At 45.0% G+C, this 25,758-nt stretch overlaps 1 protein-coding gene across 2 annotated transcripts in view; it reads right to left on the bottom strand.

Annotated features, from left to right (window-relative positions):
• The window catches only part of LOC120045690 (KH domain-containing, RNA-binding, signal transduction-associated protein 2-like), a 124,500-nt gene that overhangs the window by 27,920 nt on the left and 70,822 nt on the right, over positions 1-25,758 (bottom strand). For both annotated transcript variants that reach the window (XM_038990632.1, XM_038990633.1), the window contains exon 4: positions 12,056-12,202. In XM_038990632.1, coding sequence (XP_038846560.1) covers positions 12,056-12,202 — 147 coding nt within the window. The remainder of the gene's footprint in view (positions 1-12,055; positions 12,203-25,758) is intronic.

Below are 25,758 nucleotides of genomic sequence, written 5' to 3'. Positions count from 1 at the left end.
GTTTTGGACTCTGACCTGGTTATGAACTCTTGCCTGTCCCCGACCTGCCTTTTGCCTACCCCTTGTACTATAATAAATATCAGAGCTCAAACCATTTTTTAAATTTAGTCAGTTCAGAGCAAATTGATCTAACAACCTTGCGATTACTGGCCCAACGCTCTAACCACTAGGCTACCATCTGCCTCCTGTGTCTGGATCTGGGCCTCGCCTTATGTCCTTATAGTCTGAGACAGTTGTGGGATGTGATAGATCCCAAATTAATACAACCACTAGCCTCAAAAACACTTTTTGTCCACAATGTGGCTGACGCAACAGACCAGAACGTTTAGCTTAAAATGTTGAGAAACTATTAGGCTATTTCTTCCCATTATAAGTGTAGTAGGCTATAAGCGTGAATGTTCCATTAGCGTGAAAACACCATTATCAAAAGTGACCGCAAATGTGATTATGCATGTAATGCTTTTATTATAAAAGGTGCATTTTTATGTTGAAAATTATCTTCCCCAAACTTGAAACTCAGGCGCTGCTTATGTATGCCAGTTAGGCTCTACACCCCTTGTAAAACAGATTAATGTGCTTAATTTTAAGAATTTATTTGGCCACTTTAGTTGTGTACAAACCTTATCAAAACATATAGGCCTATGGGCTAGGCTACATTAGGTGTGTGATTATGATTTTGAAAAAGTCACCAAAAAAAGGCATTGTTTCTTGCCTTAAACTGGGCATCATTCACAAGTGATAGGCTAATATTGTCACCCATCATACTATTCTTGATTTAATCTTTACATATACTAAATAATATGTGTGTAAAATTTGTTTTGATTTAGAATGGACCATTATCATGCACCTGTATCGAAACAGGGGCAGCGGGAAAAAATACATGTCATCTATGCACTTAAATAACGAATGGAGGATGCGTTTCCCGTGGTTTATTTTCATGCCATACAACAGGCTATACTCCTGTTGTAAAGATAAGCAATGTGCTTAATATTAGGAAAGTTGAGAAATAAATATAGTAGGCCTAGCCTATAGAAAGCTGATGGGATCGTCCTCTTTTTAATAGAGGCCATCACTATGTTCTCTCCCGCAATTGCATAACCTATAGAAATGTTGCGCAACATGAGCTCAAGGGCTCTCATGAAGTGTTTGATTAGATTTTGAATACCTTTGCATTGATGTCAGAGTGATTAGAGTGACAATAGAGTGCTGAGTACAAGGCAGTTAGCAAGTTTGGCAGGCTACGAATGACCATCAGCAGCATCAGAGCTTGGAGAAGCCTAATTACCATGACTAAACGGTCACGTGTAATTTGACTGCCTTCATGACTCGTGACGGCCGGTGTGGCAGTAATACGGTGACCGTAACAGCCCTAGGTGTGAATACTTTCTGAAGGCACTGTATGTGTTCCTTTTCTCCAAGTGGGAAAGGGAAATGTAGATTGCAATAGAGATTGAATCATCTGTGGATCTGTTGGGGTGGTATGCGAACTGGAGTGGGTCCAGGGTGCCTGGGATGATGGTGTTGATTTTGTATTTGTATTTATTAGGGATCTCCATCAGCTGCGGCCAAGGCAGCAGCTCCTCTTCCAAGTGTCCAAACACATTAAGGCACTTACATCACACATAAAACATAAGATAAAACAGTACATCATACAACATTATTACACCACTACATATCTACAATACAATATGTATGATACCACCATACAACAATATTACAATGTATGTGTGTGTAGAGTGAGTGTACTAGCGTGTGTGTGCATATGCGTTTGTCTGTACCTGTGTGTGTGCCTCTTCACAGTCCCTGCTCTTCCATAAGGTGTATTTTTCTCTGTATTTAAATCTGATTCTACTGCTTGCATCAGTTACCTGATGTGGAATAGAGTTCCATGTAGTCATGGCTCTATGTAGTACTGTACGCCTCCCACAGTCTGTTCTGGACTTGGGAATTGTGAAGAGACCTCAGGTGGCATGTCTTGTGGAGTATGCATGGGTGTCCTAGTAGTTCAAACAGACAGCTAGGTGCATTCAGATTGTCAACACTTCATACAAAAACAAGTAGTGATGAAGTCTATCTCTCCTCCACTTTGAACCATGAGAGATTGACATGCAAATCATTCATGTTAGCGCTCTGTGTACATTTAAGGGACAACCGTGCTGCCCTGTTCTGAGACAATTGTAATTTTCTTAAGTCCCTCTTTGTGGCACCTGACTACACGACTGAACAGTAGTCCAGGTGCGACAAAACTAGGACCTGTAGGACCTGCCTTGTTGATAGTGTTGTTAATAAGACAGAGCAGCGCTTTATTATGGACAGACTTCTCCCCCATCTTAGCTACTGTTGTATCAACATGTTTTTTGACCATGACAGGTTACAGTCCAGTGTTAGTCCAAGCAGTTTAGTCACCTCAACTTGCTCAATTTCCAATTTATTCATTAGAATATTTAGTTGAGGTTTAGGGTTTAGTGAATGATTTGCACCAAATACAATGCTTTTAGTTTTTGAAATATTTAGGACTAACTTATTCCTTGCCAACAACGCTCAAAGTAACTGCAGCTCTTTGTTGCAGTCATTTCAGTCGCTGTAGTAGCTGACGTGTATAGTCTTGAGTCATCCACATACATAGGCTTTACTCAAAGCCGGTGACATGTCATTAGTAAAGATTCGAAAAGTAAGGGGCCTAGACAGCTTCCTGATTCTTCCTGAATTATGTTGGAGAGGCTTCCATCAAAGCACACCCTCTGTGTTCTGTTAGACAGGTAACTCTTTATCCACAATATAGCAGCACGTGTAAAGCCATAACAAAGTTTTTCCAGCATCAGACTATGATCGATAATGTCAAAAGTCGGACTGGTCTAACCAAACAGCCACCACAATATTTTTATCATACATTTCTCTCAGCCAATCAGCAGTAATTTGTTAAAATGTGCTGTGCTTGTTGAATGTCCTTCCCTGTAAGCGTGCTGAAGTCTGTTTGTTTACTAGTAAAATAGCATTGTATCTGGACAAACACAACTTTCTCCAAAAGTTTCCTAAGGGCTGGTAACAGGCTGATTTGTCAGCTAGTTCAGCCAGTAAAGGGGGCTTTACTATTCTTAGGTAGCGGAATTACTTTTGCTTCCCTCCAGGCCTGAGGGCACACACTTTCTAGTAGGCTTAACTGCTCGACTGAGGGACCTGAGCCATGACTGGCCTTTCAAAGTATTTCACGGCTACAGATGTGAGTGCTACAGGAGGATAGTCATTTAGACAGGTTACCTTGGCACAGGGACTTTGGTGGTCTGCTTGAAACATATAGGCATTACAGACTGGGTCAGGGAGAGGTTGAAAATGTCAGTGAAGCCTCTTGCCAGCTTATCGGCGCATGCTCTGAGTACGCGTCCTGGTAATCCGTCTGGTCCTACGGCCTTGTGATTGTTAACCTGTTTAAAGGCATTGCTCACAAGCACGCCCGTTGATTCATAGTATATATAAACAAATGGCCTTAAGAAACGTCTTGGTGTGAAGGAACGTCTAGCATCTCTCGTAATTGGAAGTGTGTAGCTTAACCAAAGTGCAACAAATCTGATTGGGCTTGTGGAAGTTGGGTGTTGACAGAGGCTTTGAGAAAAACAAACAACTAAAGTCTACAAATAGCTGTAGGGGAGAGTGGGATATGTTGTTCCTAGGAAACCATACACACAATTAATAAATGTACCAAATATTTAGGAAGAGATCATAATTTCATGGAGTTTGTGAAGGAAGACACCACATGGAAAAAGTGGTAAATTAGGTCCAACAAATAGATTTTCACCAAGTCAAATTAATTTATTGTGTTAGAGGTTTCATGATACTTGTATCTAAACCAAAATAGATCATTTTAAGATTGTTCTATACATCAGTTGGGGTCTCTATAAGCTTCAATATGAAGTCCTAAACCTAGCATGAAAGTGCATCCTTGTAGCTGTGTGGGTTAATATAGTCAAAATGTTTGAGTTGAGGGCCTCCCGGGTGGCGCAGTGGTCTAGGGCACTGCATCGCAGCGCTAGCTGCGCCACCAGAGTCTCTGGGTTCGTGCCCAGGCTCTGTCGCAGCCGGCCGCGACCGGGAGGTCTGTGGGGTGACGCACAATTGGCCTAGCGTCGTCCGGGTTAGGGAGGGTTTGGCCGGTAGGGATATCCTTGTCTCATCGCGCTCCAGCGACTCCTGTGGCGGGCCGGGTGCAGTGCGCACTAACCAAGGGGGTCAGGTGCACGGTGTTTCCTCCGACACATTGGTGCGGCTGGCTTCCGGGTTGGAGGTGAGCTGTGTTAAGAAGCAGTGCGGCTTGGTTGGGTTGTGCTTCGGAGGACGCATGGCTTTCGACCTTCGTCTCTCCCGAGCCCGTACGGGAGTTGTAGCGATGAGACAAGATAGTAATTACTAGCGATTGGATTCCACGAAAAATTGGGGAGAAAAGGGGGTAAATTAAAATAAAAAAAAAAAAAATGTTTGAGTTGAGCCAATGGCAATGGGGTAAGTTGAGCAAATTGAAGTGTTTTCCTCCCAGGTGTAATGCCTGTGATGTAAAAAGTACATAATTGTCATACTTCAGTAAAAGTTAAGACATATAACTTGTTTTGGTCACTTGATTGTGAACAGTACAGACGTCATGCCATGTAGCCATTGGCTACTCTTAAGGACACTGAAAATGAAAGGCTAACATCACCCTAATGATGTCAACAATATTCACTCATTCATGCCTTTCCCGTTCCATCAGTGATGCATTTTGCATTTTGTGTATAATGTCCAAAACATATTGACTAGTGACTTGAGGACATCCAGACGTGAAGTAAATGCAATCAAGCCTGTTCCTAAATAATTTGATCTGTGAAAAGGAAGCAATGCCTTGAATTGCTTCAAATGAAATCACTTGATTGCACCAAGTTTCCCCATAGTCAAAACTTGATGGGCTCAAATTGGATTGCAAAATAAATGCATTCCGAGATGAATAGATGTAATGGCTAGCCTGATGAGATCATTATGGAGGCCGTTGGGTGGCCAGGCTAGGCTAATTAGCCTCTGAATGAAAACTGAGTGGTAAAATGCTTGTAACTGAATCAGGAGGCAACAACTTGGAGACAAAACACAGTGATTGAGCTTCGGTTGTGAACTATTTCCAGAGAAGATAATGAAACACTGGCAGAAAGAAAGAGAGGTTAAATGTGCCATTATAATAAGATGACCAAAATACCTGATATACAATATCATCAAAACAATTTTCAGAAGATTTCACATGAATTGTTTCACTTTTAGACAATAGTGGTGGTAATATTATTGTATAATGTAAGGGGAGCCAGACATTGCAGTGAAATACATAACTAGAGCGTTCTTACAGTACATTGGGGGATTTGTGGGTTGTGGCGTACAGCACCCTCAATGGGTCTGCGTTAGCAAGTGAGAGCGTGTCTAATGTGTCTACACATTGTGCTGCATGAATCACTACTCTTCTGGTACCAAGTGACAGTACGTGATCCAAGTCCCAACTCCTCACATACAATTTGAGCCCATCATAAACGCCGTGTCTCCCGCGTGCTAGCGTAGTAACGACTACCCCGCGGCTTCCCTGTTCCATCTATTGCTGTTCACTGGACCCTATGATCACTTGGCTACATAGCTGATGCCTGCTGGACTGTTCATTAATCACGGTACTCCATTTTATTTTTTGTTTATCTGTCGGCCCCAACTCAGGCCCTGTGTGTAGTTAACCGACCCTCTCTGCCCATTCATCGCCATTTTACCTGTTGTTGTTGTCATAGATGATTAGCTGTTGTTGTCTTACCCATTGTTGCCTTAGCTAGCTCTCCCAATCAACACATTATTATTGTCTTAGTTTACTGTGGAGCCCCTAGTCCCACTCAACATGCCTCAGATACCTCCTTTGTCCCACCTCCCACACATGTGGTGACCTCACCCAGCATAACTAGCCCGTCCAGAGATGCAACCTCTCTTATCATCACTCGGTGCCTAGGTTTACCTCCACTGTACCCGCACCCCACCATACCCCTGTCTGTACATTATGCCCTGAATCTATTCTACCACGCCCAGAAATCTGCTCCTTTTATTCTCTGTCCCCAACGCACTAGACGACCAGTTTTGATAGCCTTTAGTCGTACCCTCATCCTACTCCTCCTCTATTCCTCGGGTGATGTGTAGGTTAAACCAGGCCCTGCGTGTCCCCAGGCACTCTCATTTGTTGACTTCTGTAACCGAAAAAGCCTTGGTTTCATGCATGTTAACATCAGAAGCCTCCTTCCTAAGTTTGTTTTACTCACTGCTTTAGCACACTCCGCCAACCCTGATGTCCTTGCCGTGTCTGAATCCTGGCTAAGGAAGGCCACCAAAAATTCTGAGATTTCCATCCCCAACTACAACATTTTCCATCCAGATAGAACTACCAAAGGAGGAGGAGTTGCAATCTACTGCAGAGATAGCCTGCAATGTTCTGTCATACTTTCCAGGTCTATGCCCAAACAGTTCGAGCTTCTAATTTTAAAAATGAATCTCTCCAGAAATAAGTCTCTCACTGTTGCCGCCTGTTATAGACCCCCATCAGCTCCCAGCTGTGCCCTGGACACCATATGTGAATTGATTGCCCCCATCTATCTTCAGAATTCGTTCTGTTAGGTGACCTAAACTGGGATATGCTTAACACCCCGGCAGTCCTACAATCTAAGCTAGATACCCTCAATCTCCCACAATTTATCAAGGAACCCACCATGTACAACCCTAAATCCGTAAACAATGGGCACTCTCATAGATATCATCCTAACCAACTTGCCCACCAAATACACCTCTTCTATTTTCAATCAGGATCTCAGCAATCACTGCCTCATTGCCTGCATCCGCTATGGGTCCGCGGTCAAACGACCACCCCTCATCACTGTCAAACGCTCCCTAAAACCCTTCTGCGAGCAGGCCTTTCTAATCGACCTGGCCCGGGTATCCTGTAAGGATATAGACCTCATCCCGTCAGTCGAGGATGCCTGGTCGTTCTTTAAAAGTAATTTCCTTACCATCTTAAATAAGCATACCCCTTTCAAAAAATGTAGAACTAAGAACAGATATAGCCCTTGGTTCACTCCAGATTTGACTACCCTCGACCAGCAGAAAAACATCCTGTGGCGGACTGCACTAGCATCGAATAGTCCCCGCAATATGCAACTTTTCAGGGAAGTCAGGAACCAATACACGCAGTCAGTCAGGAAAGCAAAGGCTAGATTTTTCAAACAGAAATTTGCATCCTGTAGCTCTAACTCCAAAAAGTTTTGGGACACTATAAAGTCAATGGACAATAAGAGCACCTCCTCCCAGCTGCCCACTGCACTGAGGCTAGGTAACAGGTAACCACCAATAAACTGAGGCTAGGTAACCACCAATAAATCCACGATAATCGAGAATTTCAATTAGCATTTTTCTACGGCTGGCCATGCTTTCCTCCTGGCTACCACAACCCGGCCAACAGCTCCGCACCCCCCGCAGCTACTTGCCCAAGCCTCCCCAGCTTCTCCTTCACCCAAATCCAGATAGCAGATGTTCTGAAAGAGCTGCAAAACCTGGACCCGTACAAATAAGCTGGGCTAGACAATCTGGATCCTCTCTTTCTAAAATTATCCGCCGCCATTGTTGCAACCCCTATTACCACTCTGTTCAACCTCTCTTTCGTATCGTTCGAGATCCCTAAAGATTGGAAAGCTGCCACGGTCATCCCCCTCTTCAAAGGGGGTGACGCTCTAGACCCAAACGGTTATAGACCTATATCCATCCTGCCCTGCCTTTCTAAAGTCTTCGGAAGCCAAGTTAATAGACAGATCACAGACCATTTCGAATCCCACCGTACCTTCTCTGCTGTGCAATCCGGTTTCCGAGCTGGTCACGGGTGCACCTCAGCCACGCTCAAGGTACTAAACGATATCATAACCGCCATCGATAAAAGACACTACTGTGCAGCCGTCTTCATCGACCTGGCCAAGGCTTTCGACTCTGTCATTCACTGTATTCTTATTAGCAGACTCAACAGCCTTGGTTTCTCTAATGACTGCCTCGCCTGGTTCACCAACTACTTTTCAGACAGAGTTCAGTGTGTCAAATCAGAGGGCCTGTTGTCCGGACCTCTGGCAGTCTCTATGGGGGTACCACGGGGTTCAATTCTCGGGCCGACTCTTTTCTCTGTATATATCAACGATGTCGCTCTTGCTGCGGGTGATTCCCTGATCCACCTCTACGCAGACGACACCATTCTGTATACATCTGGCCCTTCTTTGGACACCGTGTTAACTAACCTCCAAACGAGCTTCAATGCCTTCCATGGCCTCCAACTGCTCTTAATCGCTAGTAAAACCAAATGCATGCTTTTCAACCGTTCGCTGCCCGCACCCGCCCGCCCGACTAGCATCACTACTCTGGACGGTTCTGACTTAGAATATGTGGACAACTACAAATACCTAGGTGTCTGGCTAGACTGTAAACTCTCCTTCCAGACTCATATTAAACATTTCCAATCCAAAGTTAAATCTAGAATCGGCTTCCTATTTCGCAAACAAAAGCCTCCATCACTCACGCCGCCAAACATACCCTAGTAAAACTGACCATCCTACCGATCCTCGACTTCGGCGATGTCATTTACAAAATAGCTTCCAATACTCTACTCAGCAAACTGGATGCAGTCTATCACAGTGCCATCCGTTTTGTCACCAAAGCCCCTTATACCACCCACCACTGCGACCTGTATGCTCTAGTTGGTTGGCCCTCGCTACATATTCGTCGCCAGACCCACTGGCTCCAGGTCATCTATAAGTCTATGCTAGGTAAAGCTCTGCCTTATCTCAGCTCACTGGTCACGATAACAACACCCACCCATAGCACGTGCTCCAGCAGGTATATCTCACTGGTCATCCCCAAAGCCAACACCTACTTTGGCCGCCTTTCCTTCCAGTTCTCTGCTGCCAATGACTTAATTGCAAAAATCGCTGAAGCTGGAGACTTATATTTCCCTAACTAACTTTAAACATCAGCTACCTGAGCAGCTAACCGATCACTGCAGCTGTACATAGTCCATCTGTAAATAGCCCACCCAATCTACATACCTCATCCCCATATTGTTTTTATTTACTTTTCTGCTCTTTTGCAAACCAGTATTTCTACTTGCACATCATCATCTGCTCATCTATCACTCGTGTTAATTTGCTAAACTGTAATTACTTCGCTACTATGGCCTATTTATTGCCTTACCTCCTCACGCCATTTGCACACACTGTATATAGACTTTTTTTTCTTCTATTGTGTTATTGACTGTACGCTTGTTTATTCCATGTGTAACACTGTGTTGTTGTTTTTGTCGCACTGCTTTGCTTTATCTTAGCCAGGTCGCAGTTGTAAATGAGAACTTGTTTTCAACTAGCTTACCTGGTTAAATAAAGGTGAAATAAAATAAAATAAATAAAAAATACAGTGTATTCGGAAAGTATTCAGACCCCTTGACCTCGTCCACATTTTGTTAAGTTACAGCCTTATTCTAAAATGAATTACATTTTTTATTCTCCCATTCTCCCATTCTTCTCTGCAGATCCTCTCAAGCTCTGTCAGGTTTGATGGGGAGCGTTGCTGCACAGCTTTTTTCAGGTCTCTCCAGAGCCGTTTCATCGGGTTCAAGTCTGGGCTCTAGCTGGGCCACTCAAGGACATTCAGAGACTTGTCCCGAAGCCACTGCTGCATTGTTTTGGGTGTCTACTTAGGGTCATTGGCCTGTTGGAAGGTGAACCTTCACCCCAGTCTGAGGTCCCGAGCGCTCTGGAGCAGGTTTTCATCAAGGATCTCTCTATATTTTGCTCCATTCATCTTTGCCTCGATCCTGACTAGTCTCCCAGTCCCTGCCGCTGAAAAACATCCCCACAGCATGATGTTGCCACCACCATGCGTCACCGTAGGGATGGTGCAAGGTTTCCTCCAGACGTGACGCTTGGCATTCAGGCCAAAGTCTTCATCTTAGTTTCATCAGACCAGAGAATCTTGTTTCTCATGGTTTAAGAGTCTTTAGGTGCCTTTTGGCAAACTCCAAGCGGGCTGTCATGTGCCTTTTACTGAGGAGGGGCTTATGTCTAGCCACTCTACCATAACGGCCTGATTGGTGGAGGGCTGCAGAGATGGTTGTCCTTCTGGAAGTTTCTTCCATCTCCACAGAGGAACCCGGGTTCTCGGTCACCTCCCTGACCAAGTTCCTTCTCCCCCGATTGCTCAGTTTGGACGGGCGGCCAGCTCTAGGAAGAGTCTTGGTGGTTCCAAACTTCTTCCATTTAAGAATGATGGAGGCCACTGTGTTCTTGGGGACCTTCAATGCTGCAGACATTTTTTGGTATCCTTCCCCAGATCTGTTCCTCGACACAATCCTGTCAATTCCTTCGACCTCATGGCTTGGTTTTTGCTTTGACATGCATTGTCAACTGTGGGACCTTATATAGACAGGTATGTGCCTTTCCAAATCATGTCCAATCAATTGAATTTACCAACAGGTGGACTCCAATCAAGTTGTAGAAACATCTCAAGGATGATCAATGGAAACAGGATGTGCCTGAGCTCAATATCGAGTCTCATAACGAGTCTCATAAGGGCCATAATACTTATGTAAATCAGGTATTTCTGTTTGTTATTGTTTATACATTTGGAAACATTTCCCAAAACTTGTTTTTGCTTTGTCATTATGGGGTACTGTGTGGAGATTGATGAGGAAGGCTGTAACATGACAAAATGTGGAAAAACTCAAGGGGTCTGAATACTTTCCGAATGCACTGTACCTAATGAATTGTCTTTTCACAAATGTTGCCTGCCCCTTTTAGGGAAAAACCTCTGAACCAGATTACACATTGTCTGACTACCATGGCATTTTGTTTGCTTGCAAGGCGAGTTTTGGAAGAAGTCCATTGATTCTAAACTGACAGATGAATATAGAGACTAACAGGATCTCATGCTTTGGTAGGCTGTAGTGAGTGGGCATGCCAAGGAAAATGCCAAGCGTTGGATTGGCTACTTTGGTCCTCCTCCATACTTAATTTGAAAGAAAGATAAATACCTCAAACAAAAAATCCTCCTCCTCCAACTCAGTTGCATTTAGGTGAGTTTATCATCAGGCTCTGGAAATGAGTCTCCATGAAATGAGACAAACGGCATGGCGGGCAAAAAACAAATCCCAAAAGTAGAAGTACATTCAAACCTTACCAACGCAATAATACTTGAGGGGTACACACAGGTGTCCTTCTACTTGACATTCTAGTCTGGTGGCCACTATGAACAAAGTAGAGATATTAAATATATATTGTCTGGACTGAGCTGGGGGGTACAATGACCTGATCAGTGCAGCTGCCGAAGCTGAAGCAGACCTCTGGCCCTCCAACAAAGCTAAGATTCTGTGATGTAAACCCTAAGGAAAGGAGGGGGGAAGCACAAGAAATGCCATGAGGAAACTCTCATCCAGCCCTTCTACCAGAGGGATTGGCAGACACTGCAAAGATGTATTAATATTTACAGCCTCAGCTGAGCATGCCTACACAGTACGCACATTAATTACCGTTAACTGCTGTAGGCTCAAAGTCGGCAGAGCCTTGCAAGTGGCTCCATACTGAACTTGTTAATTGTGGAATAAATTAACTAACTTGTTAGCTAGATGGGAATGGGTGGAGGGAAGTGGGGAGGGGGGCAGAGCAAAGGAAAAGCTTTATTTGCGTTGTAATATTTAAAAAAAATACTATAGCAACCTGCCAGAAAATATAGCAAGTTATGTGAAAAAACTACTTCATTTTCATTATTGAGATATTTAATTTGGGGTTGTGTCAAAACGTGTCAATGTCCAACATCCAACCTCAGTCTGTCTGGAGCTGTTTTCCTCACTTGCTTAACCCTGTAAACTTTCAATTACATCTGAGAGTGCAAAAAAAGCCCCAGTAGAGGAATCCACAAGAGCAGAAGTGCATAGACCCATCTGAATGTACAACTCACAATTACCCTGGAGGAATTTGAGTAAATGAAATGGTTTAAACGAACTTACTGGAACTAGGAATTTCTTAATCTCCTCCAAGGCATGGCTCATGCGGGAATAGGCCTCTCCAGGTGGAGCGAAGACTTCAATTAAAACATGGAGATCGTTACTCAAATGGGCATACTTGTCCTCTCCACTTTTCCTCAACTCTTCTTCCTGAGGAAAAAAAATGAACAAAAAAATCAGGTCAAATATTATTGTAGGTCTGAAAGGAGAAAGTGAAAGCAATAATTACAAATAGTACAGTGGGTATGATGGAGATATCAAGTGAAGCATGTGGGGTTTACAAGAATCATTTCTAGCCCACAGCTGCCTGTTGATAAATTCAATCTCATCAGCATGTTTTCATTGACTTCCTCCCTCAAGCATTTGGGAGGTTGGGAGGGAGATGTCCCTGTTGCATGCCAGCCAGCCTATCAGACTGCATCCACCCACTGGGATTTACACCATGAAGCTATGGCTGAATCATATTGCTGGTTTTGGTTTACATTATAAATAAGATACTACAAATTTGAATGATGTGTGAACCGTATTTGTGGTCTTCAATGACATACAGGGGTTGCATCCTAACTTGGAATGTATGTATTAGTGTGTGACTAACTGTGATGTTAATCAATCATTACGCAACAATGCAAACACACCAGGTAGGATTCTGGTTTATGAAGATATGATCATCAGAAATGTGAGCTAAACCTCCTCACAGTGTGGTTGACAAAGCAGTTGGACATTTAGTAGTGTGCTATATTGAATTTGTGAATGACTAAGAGATCCTATCTTCATCAGACAAACTACACTACCTCCCACTCTGAAGGACCAGTCACCGTTCCAAAGTGTCCTGATTGCTGAAGGTTGCCACTACAAACTGTTCTTCAGAAAGCCGGTAATTACTTCAGCCAGCATTACCTTCTTATGTTGATTACCTTGGGCTCTGTCACACATTCAAAGACTGGAGGTGCTTTGATGTGGGAATTCTCCCTGATGCTTGATCAGTGGCGTGGTGCACTCCCTCATCACATCAGCCCTCTTGTCCATTTCTTAATAAACACTTCTTGATTCCCAGAGCGTACGACATGACAGGCTATGATGACCTAAGAATATGTTGTATAGATAACCTCATTTGGTTCCAAGGTGAAAGAGGCACTTGAGCAAATGTATTCTTGAAACCCATAGCTACCCTAAAGGGAGGTAACCTAATGGTGTCGGTCTAAACATTCGCAAATTGCCAGAGTTTTTTAAAGGTACATTGGCCTTCAAAATAATCCTGAGTGGCGTAGCGGTCTAAGGCACTGCATCGCAGTGCTTGAGGCCTCACTACAGACCCGGGTTCGATCTCAGGCTGTGTCGTGACCAGGAGTCCCATAGAGCGGCGCACAATATTCCGGGTTAGGGGAGGGTTTGGCCGGGGGGGCTTTACTTGGCTCATCGCTCTCTTACGACTCCTTGTGGCGGGCTGGGTGCCTGCAGGCTGACTTCGGTCGTCAGTTGAATAGTGTTACCGCTAACACATTGGTGCGGCTGGCTTTTGGTTTAAGCAGGCGGGTGTTAAGGAGCGCGGTTTGGCGGGTCATGTTTCAGAGGACGCATGATTGGGGAGTTGCAGTGATGAGACAAGATCGTAATTGGATATCACAAAATTGGGGAGAAAAATATATAAAAAATATATATCTCTGGATAGTGCCAATACATTACTGAGATATTCACGGTAACTTGAAAAACTTGAAAAACAATTCTCCAATTGCTAACAGGGAATATGCAATGATATTATTAAGGCATATCAAATTATATTTGGTGTTTTATATTACTTGCACTTTAAGCTTTAAAAATAGCCTCTTACACTTTAAAAATAGCCTCTTACAAGACACATCATAAAATATGTTAATGAGCTAGAAACAACTATAACATGCACCCACTACAGTTCAAAATGTTTTTAGCGCTTAAAAAATACGGTTTGGTACTGTTTCTCCGGAGTGGTACTGAATTACAGTAAATTACTGGCAGAAGAGTTGCCAGCAAGTAACTGTATATTTACAGGACAAGGGTTTTAGATTCCTAAAATACAGTATGGTACTGTAGTCTGTGGCGTACTGCATTCTCACTCACGGGTGCAGCAAATACAAGGCACAGATCGAAATATGTTAATGAGCCAGAGATTCTTTCCAAACCCACAACAAGTTCACACAATGCACCATAATTTACAACATACTGCAGTAAAATTAAAGTAAACCTGGTAATAAAGTACTTTCCTGCAAAATGTTAATTTTACAGTAGTGTAGTGGAATGCCATTGAGCCCCCATAGTGCATTGCTCTTTACAGTACTATAGAATTCTAGTAGCTAACTGTAAAATTGTGGCTGTAAATGCACAGCAATTTGTTACGGTGTAGAGCTACTGTAGGGTGGGACAATTTAAAACTCCTGAAATAATCTGTATTCTACACAGACAGAGAACATATGAGAAAATAGAATGACTGTGTAGGCCTATATGAAAACACTATAACACACTATTTCACCACAGAACATGTGCAAAGCACAGAGACGTCCAACAATAAACTACACTGAATGGTTAGAAATTCACACACCAGAACATAACTTGCACAACGCTTACAAACAAACAATCACCGACAAGGACAATGAGGGGGAACAGAGGTTTAAATACACAACATGTAATGAATGGGATTGAAACCAGGTGTGATACAAGACAAGACAAAACCAAAGGAAAATGAAAAGAAGATCAGCGATGGCTAGAAGGTCGGCGACCTCGACCACCGAACGCCGCACGAACAAGGAGAGGGACCAACTTCGGCGGAAGTCGTGACAGTACCCCCCCCTGACGCGCGGCTCCAGCAGCGCGTCGACACCGGCCTCGGGGACGACCCGGAGGGCGAGGCGCAGGGCGATCCGGATGAAGACGGTGGAACTCCTGCAGCATAGATGGGTCCAACACGTCCTCGACCGGAACCCAGCACCTCTCCTCCGGACCGTACCCCTCCCACTCCACAAGATACTGAAGGCCCCTCGCTCCCCGATGTCCAGAGGGGGCGGAGGAACCTCCCGCACCTCAGACTCCTGGAGCAGGCCAACCACCACTGGCTTGAGGAGAGACACATGGAACGAGAGGTTAATACGGTAATCGGGTGGAAGCTGTAACCTATAACAAACCTTGTTCACTCTCCTCAGGACTTTAAATGGCCCCACAAACCGCGGACACAGCTTCCGGCAGGGCAGGCGGAGGGGCAGGTTTCGGGTTGAGAACCAGACCCGGTCCCCCAGTGCAAACACCGGGGTCTCACTGCAGTGGCGATCTGCATTAACCTTCTGGCGCGTCACGGCCTGCTGAAGGTGGACACGGACGGCTTCCCATGTCTCCTCCGCGCACCTGAACCAGTCGTCCACCGCAGGAACCTCGGTCTGACCCTGATGCCAAGGTGCCAGAACCGGCTGGTACTCCAGTACGCACTGGAAGGGAGAGATGTTAGTGGATGAGTGGCGAAGCGAGTTCTGTGCCATCTCGGCCCAGGGCACGAACTCCGCCCACTCCCCCGGCCGGTCCTGGCAATAGGACCGTAGAAACCTACCCACATCCTAGTTCACTCTCTCCACCTGCCCATTACTCTCGGGGTGAAAACCTGAAGTAAGGCTGATCGAGACCCCCAGACGTTCCATGAACGCCTTCCAGACCCTAGACGTGAACTGGGGACCCCGATCAGACACTATATCCTCAGGCACCCCGTAGTGCCAGAAGACATGTGTAAACAAGGCCTCCGCAGTCTGTAGGGCCATAGGGAGACCGGGCAGAGGGAGGAGATGACAGGACTTAGAGAAACGCTCCACAACGACCAGGATCGCAGTGTTACCTTGTGAGAGTGGAAGATCAGTAAGAAAATCCACCGTCATCCACCAATGCCGCTGTGGAACGGGTAAGGGGTGTAGCTTACCTCTGGGCAGGTGCCTAGGAGCCTTACACTGGGTGCACACCGAGCAGTAGGAAACATAAACCCTCACGTCCTTAGCCAAGGTAGGCCACCAGTACCTCCTGCTCAAACAGAGCACTGTCCGACCGATCCCAGGATGACCAGAGGAGGGTGACGTGTGGGCCCAATAGATCAACTGGTCACAGACAGCAGACGGGACGTACAGACGCCCAGCGGGACACTGGACGGGAGCGGGCTCTGCACGTAATGCCTGCTCAATGTCCGTGTCCAGCTCCCACACTACCGGCGCCACCAGGCAGGAGGCAGGGAGTATGGGAGTGGGATCCATAGGCCGCTCCTCTGTGTCATACAGCCGGGACAATGCGTCTGCCTTCGCGTTCTGGGAGCCTGGTCTGTAAGAAAGGGTAAACACAAAACGTGTGAAAAACATGGCCCACCTTGCCTGGCGAGGGTTCAGTCTCCTCGCTGCCCGGATGTACTCCAGATTGCTGTGGTCAGTCCAGATGAGAAAAGGGTGTCTAGCCCCCTCAAGCCAATGTCTCCACACCTTCAAAGCCTTGACGACAGCCAACAACTCCCGGTCCCCCACGTCATAGTTTCGCTCCGCCGGGCTGAGCTTCTTCGAGAAGAAGGCACAGGGGCGGAGTTTTGGTGGCGTACCCGAGCGCTGAGAGAGCACAGCTCCTATCCCAGCCTCGGACGCGTCCACCTCCACTATGAGCGCCAAAGAGGGATCCGGATGGGCCAGCACGGGAGCCGAGGTAAACAGAGCCCTCAGGTGACTAAAAGCCCTGTCCGCCTCAGCTGTCCACTGCAAGCGCACCGGGCCCCCCTTCAGCAGTGAGGTAATGGGAGCCACTACCTGACCAAAACCCCGGATAAACCTCGGGTAGTAGTTGGCAAACCCTAAGAACCGCTGCACCTCCTTTACCGTGGTGGGAGTTGGCCAATTTCGCACGGCTGCAATGCGGTCACTCTCCATCTCCACCCCTGAGGTGGAAATGTGATACCCTAGGAAGGAGACGGACTGTTGGAAGAACAGGCATTTCTCAGCCTTGACGTACAGGTCATGCTCCAACAGGCGACCAAGCACTCTGCGCACCAGGGACACATGCTCGGCGCGTGTAGCGGAGTATATCAAAATGTCATCAATATACACCACTACACCCTGCCCGTGCAGGTCCCTTAAAATCTCGTCTACAAAGGCTTGGAAGACTGATGGCGCATTCATCAACCCGTACGGCATGACGAGGTTCTCATAGTGCCCAGAGGTGGTACTGAAAGCCGTCTTCCACTCGTCTCCCTCTCGGATACGCACCAGGTTGTAAGCGCTCCTGAGATCTAGTTTTGTGAAGATGCGCGCCCCGTGCATTGACTCTATCACTGTGGCTATGAGCGGTAGCGGGTAACTATACCTCATCGTGATCTGATTCAGATCCCGGTAGTCAATACACGGGCGCAGACCTCCCTCCTTCTTCACAAAAAAGAAACTCGAGGAGGCGGGTGAAGTGGAGGACCGGATGTACCCCTGACGCAGGGATTCGGAGACATATGTTCCCATAGCCTCCGTCTCCGCCTGTGAGAGGGGATACACGTGACTCCTGGGAAGTGCAGCGTCTACCAGGAGATCTATCGCACAATCGCCCCGTCGATGAGGTGGTAATTGAGTCGCCTTCTTTTTGGAGAAGGCAAGAGCCAAATCGGCATATTCAGGGGGAATGCGCACGGTGGAGACCTGGTCTGGACTCTCCACTGTAGTAGCACCAACGGAAACCCCTAAACACCTACCTGAGCACTCTCGCGACCACCCCGTGAGAGCCCTCTGTGGCCAAGAAACAGTGGGATTATGACAAGCTAACCAGGGTAGGCCCAGCACCACGGGAAACGCAGGAGAGTCAATAAGAAAGAGACTAATTCTCTCCGTATGACCCCCCTGCATAGGAGCGGTGACCTCCCTAATCAACCCTGACCCTAATGGTCGACTATGTAAGGCGTGAACGGGGAAAGGCACATCCACGGGAACGATGGGGATCCCTAAACGGGGCTAAAGCTCTATCAATAAAATTCCCAGCCGCACCTGAATCGATGAGCGTCTTATGATGGGAATGCGGGGAAAACTCAGGGAAAGTGACAGACACAAACATATGTGCAACAGAGGGCTCTGGGTGAGAATGGTGCCGGCTCACCTGGGGTGACGCCAGAGCGCCGTGCCTGCTGCCTCGATACCTAGAGGAACCAACGCGGCACCGACCGGCAATGTGACCTCTGCGGCCACAGATGGTGCACGAGCTGCGCACCGCCCCTCCCAGCTCCATGGGTATCAGAGAGGGGGTGCGTGGGGATGGAACTAACAGACCCCGATCTGAACGTCCGCGGGTAGCCAGCAGGTTGTCCAGCCGGATGGACAGGTCCACCAGCTGGTCGAACGTGAGGGTGGTGTCTCTGCAGGCCAACTCCCGACGGACGTCCTCGCGCAGACTGCAACGATAATGGTCGATCAGGGCCCTGTTGCTCCATCCCGCGCCGGCAGCCAGGGTCCGAAACTCCAGGGCGAACTCCTGGGCGCTCCTCATCCCCTGCCTCAGATGGAAGAGGCGCTCACTCGCCGCTCTACCCTCGGGCGGATGGTCGAAGACTGCCCGGAAACGGTGGGTGAACTCCTCAAACTGGTCCAACGCCGCATATCCCTCTCTCCACAAGGCGTTGGCCCACTCCAGGGCTTTCCCGGGTAAGGCACGAGACGAGGGCGGGCACCCTCTCACGGCCCGATGGAGCCGGGTGGACGGTGGCCAGGTATAGCTCCAGTTGAAGCAGGAACCCCCGGCAGCCTGCAGCCTCTCCGTCATACTCCTGGGGCAGGGAGAGATGAATCCCACTGGAACCAGGTGGAAAAGGGGCGCTCAGAGAAGACCCTGGTTGTGCTGGTGGAGGCGCTGGAAGAACTCCCTGTCTCTCCCAGCGGTCCATAGTCCGGACAACACGGTCCATGGCGGTGCCAAGATGGTGAATCATTGCTGCGTGCTCCCGGACGCGCTCCTCCACCTCTATAACCGGGGTACCTGCTCCTGCTGACTCCATAGAAGGGTCAGTGATTCTGTAAGGATGCGTGCTGGTGGCAGGGAAGTCAGGCGCAGGAGATTGAACTTGGTATAAACGGAGCAGTTTAATAAGTGCTCAAAAACTCAGAAAACCAAAATATACAAAATAAAACAAGTGGGTACAAAACCCGTCGCACACCAGAACATAACTTGCACAATGCTTACAAACAAACAATCACCGACAAGGACAATGAGGGGGAACAGAGGGTTAAATACACAACATGTAATGAATGCGATTGAAACCAGATGTGATACAAGACAAGACAAAACAAAAGGAAAATGAAAAGAAGATCAGCGATGGCTAGAAGGTCGGCGACTTTGACCGCCGAACGCCGCCCGAACAAGGAGAGGGACCAACTTCGGTAGAAGTCGTGACGTGTCTGAAAACTTTGTTCCCTTTTATGCCAATCTGAATAGCAAAATGCTCTGTTGTTTTAAAAGCTGGGCTTGTCTTCTAACATGAATGTCATTTTTTTTTTTATTGGTTCAATATGAGTACAGCAGGTCGTGAGTGCAGCAGAAGTTGAAGATAGTTGAAGGCAATATGAATAGGTCTCATAGATATACAATGGCACAAACAAATATGACTGTATGAAATGGATGATTGGTAATCTGATATGCAACATTACAGGAATGTTGCATATCATATTTTATAAATGCTAATTAATAACACTGGTCTACTATCTAGTTAAAGTAATTATTAGAACAGATTAAAGACACCACTTATTAATTACAATTACACACTGATTACAAAATAATCAACTTCCACAAGTTAGTAACAAATAATTAATAATCGATAGGTAGGTTATTAGCTGGATTTATGGTACTGTAGAAGAGTGTCATAGCACTGGTAAGACAGGTCTGTTAAAAAGCACTGACAATAAACTTTAAGGCAAACACAGAGTCAAAGTATATCTGAGAACTGTTCAAATCATATTGCATTTGGAAGTTCTCCTCTGACAGCCAGGGACTTTATTGATCACAAAAAGACACAGGTCTCTGGCGTGTTTCTGAGGAATACGGAGAAATACAATGATGTTGCCTGCTGTACTGTACTGTATAGAAACACATATCAAAGGAGTGAAAACCACTTCACCCTGACACTTTTACTTAGTTTAATAGAATCTTATGACCCAGTTTCAGCTGCAGTTAGTCAAGTGCCACATGCCAAAGATCCCTTTCTTTCAGGATTCCCAGCTGCCACTGAGGTTGTTCTCATTAACTTGTGTGACTACTTGTATGTAGGACTAGTTATGAAACCCTGGAAGCACTGCCCTACACAATACTCAATAGCTTCACTAGAGTTGAAATGCATTCAAATCTGAAAAATGTTGCTTATCTTGGGAAACAAGAAAATAAAATGCATAAACCAGAATGATCAACTAAAACAATTATTTGATCTCGTAATAAGATTATTTGCATTTGTTCCTTCATTATAGAAAATGTCTGTCCAACCCAATGAAAGTATTCACATCCCTTTACCTTTTTGTGGGATTAAAACTGATTTAATTGTCATTACATTTGTAAAAAATAAAACACTAGATATGTCACGGCCGTCAAAAGGAGGAGACCAAGGCGCAGCGTGGTATGCGTACATTCTTCTTTATTATAAGAATGAACACTGAACAAAACTAACAAAAATAACAAAACGAACCGTGAAGCTATACAAATGAGTGCTGACAGGCAACTACACATAGACAAGAACCCACAAACACCAAAGGGAAAACCTTACCTACCTAAATACCTAAATATGATCCCCAATCAGAGACAACGATAAACAGCTGCCTCTGATTGGGAACCATATCAGGCCACCATAGACATATAAATCACCTAGACCTACAACAACCCTTGACATACAAAAACCCTAGACAATACAAAAACTAACGTACCCACCCTAGTCACACCCTGACCTAACCAAAATATATAGAAAACAGAGATATCTCAGGTCAAGGCGTGACAAGATAAGTATTCAATACATGTTTGAATCGCCTTTGGCAGCGAATACAGCTGTGAGTCTTTCTGGGTAAGTCTTATTTGTTTATTTATTTATACCCCTTTTTCATGGTATCCAATTGGTAGTTACAGTCTTGTCTCATCGCTACAACTCCCGTACGGACTCGGGAGAGGTGACGGTCGAGAGCCGTGCATCTTCCGAAACACAACCCAACCAAGCCAGCAGCTTTAATAAAAGGTACCCGCAAAAGGGTTTTCTAATGATCAATTAGCCTTTTAAAATTATAAACTTGGATTTGTAATGAACATGATGGGAGACAGAGAGCTGGTTTCAAGCGCAGGGCACAGCAGGTGTTTATTGCAAAGGACCACAGGACAGGGGGTCTAAAAGGGGGTCCAAAAGGGCAACAGTACAGGCAGGGAAAAGGCTTGTAAAGTAGTCCGGGAGATCAGGCAACAGGTAGATAACAGGAGATAACAGGAAATCCGATAGGCTAAAGTACAGGCAGGGAATAGGCAAAAGGCGTCGTTAGTGAGGCAGGCAAAAACTATCATACAAGTTTTTCACGGGAAACCCAGCCCTCAGAAAGACGTGTGTCACAAAACAAACAATACCTCACAGTGACGGGGTGCAAAGAACTGAACTAAATAGTGTGGGATAATGACATACAGGTGTGTGAACAGGTGATTAGAATTCAGGTGATTGGGATCTGGAGAGTGAGCTGCGTTCAGGGGATCTACGTGTTTGAGGGTGTGAGTTGGAAGCAGACGTTACAGGATTAGCTAACACAACGTGCCATTGGAACACGTTGATGGTTGCTGATAATGGGCCTCTGTATGCCTATGTATATATTCCATAAAAAATCTGCCGTTTCCAGCTACAATAGTCATTTACATTATTAACCATGTCTGCACTGTATTTCTGATCTATTTGATGTTATTTTAATGGACAGAAAATGTGCTTATCTTTCAAAAACCATGACATTTCTAACTGACCCCTAATCTTTGAACGGTCGTGTACATTATTTACCTTCAGAGGTGAATGTATCAAACCAGTTGCCGTGATAGATTTTTTGTTGTTGTTGTGCACTCTACTCAAGCAATAGCATGGCATTGTTTCACTGTAATAGCTACTGTAAATTGAACAGTGCAGTTAGATTAACAATACTTTTTGTTTTCTGCCCATATAAGACATGTCTATGTCCTGGAAAGTTTGCTGTTACTTACAACGTCATTCTAATCACATTAGCACATGTTAGCAACAACCGTCCCGGTATAGGGACACCGATCCTGTAGATCCTTAAGAGTTTTTTAACATTAGTAATCTAAAGAATATATATTTTAAGGAATATGTTTTAATATATTTTTCTATGTTTTATTTGTATGTTTAGCGCACACTATTTAATTTAAAAGTATGCATTTAGGTGTCTGTAATGGAATAAATGTGGCAAAAACAAATGTAGGCATTAATGTCCCCACTAAGACAAAAAATTTACTTTTGTCCTTGAAACATTTAATTTAAATACTGTAGAATTCCATTCATTCCTATGGAGGACTGCTCCTACTGGGAAGTGCCAATATGGCCGAGCGGTGGCTTCAAAGCCTCTCAATAGCCAATTCATAGCATCAACAATCCAGGGTTTATATGCATCATTGGTCACACCACTATAAACATTCCTTAAAAACTAAATGGGAGAGAGGAGTTTACTGGAAAGTATGACATGGAGGAAAAGTAGTAAGACTTCATACATAGATCTAACATGTGGGCTGACAGCTGACCTCTAAATATCTACGCTACACACATCCAATGCATAGCAAATTAGTCAGCCTCAGAGAGTAGCGTTTGAAAATGCTTCCCTAAGACTTAAAGCATCAATTATGCAGCTTGTTTGGAATGAAAAATTGCTTTCATTGCAGAATATTCCTCGAAAATCAAACAAGACACCCTAGAATCCCCTGACTTGTAATCATTATTATTATTAGCATAAAGCCTAAAAAGCTGTTTGTGAGACTGCCCGTAGGTTATGATACAGTAAGCTACAGTAGAAAAGGCATGAAAATGTTTTTATTCCCTCCCTGTAGAATAAGCATATGATTGTCTCATGTTACCAGAGAAGTACTAGAAATAGAGCTAGATACTGAAGAGACATACAGTATCACAGCAGTAAGTGGTATTTACCCCCAGAGAAAAAAACAAGAGAGCAGAAGATATCCCTTGCCCTTGAGCAAGGCACTTAACCCTAATTGCTCCAGGGTCAATGTCAATAATGGCTGATCCCTGGCTGTGACCCCACTCTCCGAGGGTGTCTCAGGGGAATGGGATATGCAAAAATTAAATAAAAAATTCACGCCACACACTTGTACATGTGTGAAACAGGACAAATATAAGCATCACCTATTTGACCTTTTGAGATAATTTTATTTATGCAAATATATGCATGCTCAAATATTCAACCTGAGAATCAGTACACAAAAATATGTATGTACCACCTCTATAATCAAATTAGATATGAAATACAAATGTCTGTGAAGTTCTGTTGCGGAGCTGAACTGCTCTATGAAGCTAGCAAAACCAACATGTTTATACACACGGACTGATGAGGGTGGAGATGTTATGCCTCGATGTTATTTTTCACAATCTACTCTTGGCACGTCATCAACGCAGATGGGATTAGGGAGAGATGTCAAACTGCGCAGTAGGAAGGCAAGAAGCATCATCTCCTTTGAATACATAAATCAGTGTTCAAATCGAGGCTTAAGAATAGTAAACATTGTGCATGTTGACATTTTAGGGTGACCTACAGCATGGCAAGTGTTCCTAAGCCCTGCCACAAAAAAAACACCAGAACAAGTGTGTTGATTTGATTGTAGTCAATACAATGGATCAAGTCCAATATAATCTTCAGGGTATTCATACACCATCTTATTGTTACAGTTGAGGTTGAGGTGAAAAATAATGATGTCGCAAGGATGTTTACCTTGCAATATGAGCATATCAGATATGAGCTTTTCGCAATCCCATTCACCCATTGATATTCATGCTCATTTCATATAAAGTCAATTGTAAATGTGTCTGCAATGTATTGCAATGTTGTGCTCATAAAGAAGGGACATTTGATTTGGTTCCACAAAGAGCAAATCATGTTTACTCTAAGGCATCATCATTGCCTTGCTACAATGTCAATTGTTCACCACTGAAAATAGTCATTGGAGTTGTATTGTTTGTTGGCATGTTTACTGTGTATATCCATGGTGATACAGTAAGGTTGTCTACACAAGATGTAAGAAAAGGTGAAATGTAACAAATATAGAAGATAACTTCATGAGATGCTTGTACTGTATGTCACAAATAATGGACAATCTAAACGATGGCTGAAAAAGCAACCTCTCATTAAATGCATAGACTATTGTAAATTCTCTAAATACCAAATGTATAAAGGGAACAACATTCACTAAATGTAGAACATTTTAGAGGTTCAATACTGGGTAGAAAGAAGTTATTGCACAATCTGACCTCATAAAACCCTAATGATGCTGGCACTAAGACTGTACTCAACGAGCTGTATATGGCCATAAGCAAACAAGAAAATGCTCATCCAAAGGCGGTGCTCCTAGTGTCCGGGGACTTTAAAACTTTAAATCCGTTTTACCTCATTTCTACCATGTGCAACCAGAGGGGAAAAAACTCTACACCACCTTAACTCCACACACAGAGACGTGTACAAAGCTCTCCCTCGCCCTCCATTTTTTAAAATCTGACCATAATTCTATCCTCCTGATTCCTGCTTACAAGCAAAAACTAAAGCAGGAAGTACCAGTGACTCGCTCAATATGGAAGTGGTCAGATGACGCAGATGCTAAGCTACAGAACTATTTTGCTAGCACAGACTGGAATATGTTCCGGGATTCATCCGATGGCACTGAGGAGTATACCACATCAGTCACTGAATTCATCAATAAGTGCATTATAGGAAATCCCACTATGCCCTCCGACAAACCATCAAACAGGCAAAGCATCAATACAGGACTAAGATTGAATCCTACAACACCGGCTCTGACGCTCGTCGGATGTGGCAGGGCTTGCAAACTATTACAGACTACAAAGGGAAGCACAGCCGCGAGCTACCCATTTACATGAGCCTACCAGATGAGATAAATTACTTCTATGCGTGCTTTGAGGCAAGCAACACTGAAGCATACATGAGACCACCAGCTGTTGCGGACGACTGTGTGATCACATTCTCTATAGCCGATGTAAGTAAGACCTTTAAACAGGTCAACACTCAAAAGGCCGCAGGGCCAGATGGACTACCAGGACATGCACTGACCAACTGGCAAGTGTCTTCACTGACATTTTCAAGTCTGTAATACCTACATGTTTCAAGCAGACCACCATAGTCCATGTGCCCAAGAACGCCAAGGTAACCTCCCTAAATGACTACCGACCAGTAGCACTCACGTCTGTAGCCATGAATTGCTTTGAAAGGCTGGTATTGGCTCACATCAACACCATCATCCCAGAAACCCTAGATCCACTCCAATTCGCATACCGTCTCAACAGATCCACAGATGACGCCATCTCTGTTGCATTCCACACCACCCTTTCCCAGCTGGACAAATGGAACACCTACGTAAGAATGCTGTCTATAGTGCCCTCAAAGCTCATCACTAAGCTAAGGACTCTGGGACTAAACACCTCCCTCTGCAACTGGATGCTGGACTTCCTGATG

Source organism: Salvelinus namaycush, chromosome 4 (genome assembly GCF_016432855.1).
Source record: "Salvelinus namaycush isolate Seneca chromosome 4, SaNama_1.0, whole genome shotgun sequence".
Classification (NCBI taxonomy): domain Eukaryota; kingdom Metazoa; phylum Chordata; class Actinopteri; order Salmoniformes; family Salmonidae; genus Salvelinus; species Salvelinus namaycush.
Note: the sequence above shows the minus strand (reverse complement) of the source record. Positions and strands in the feature narration are given on the sequence as shown.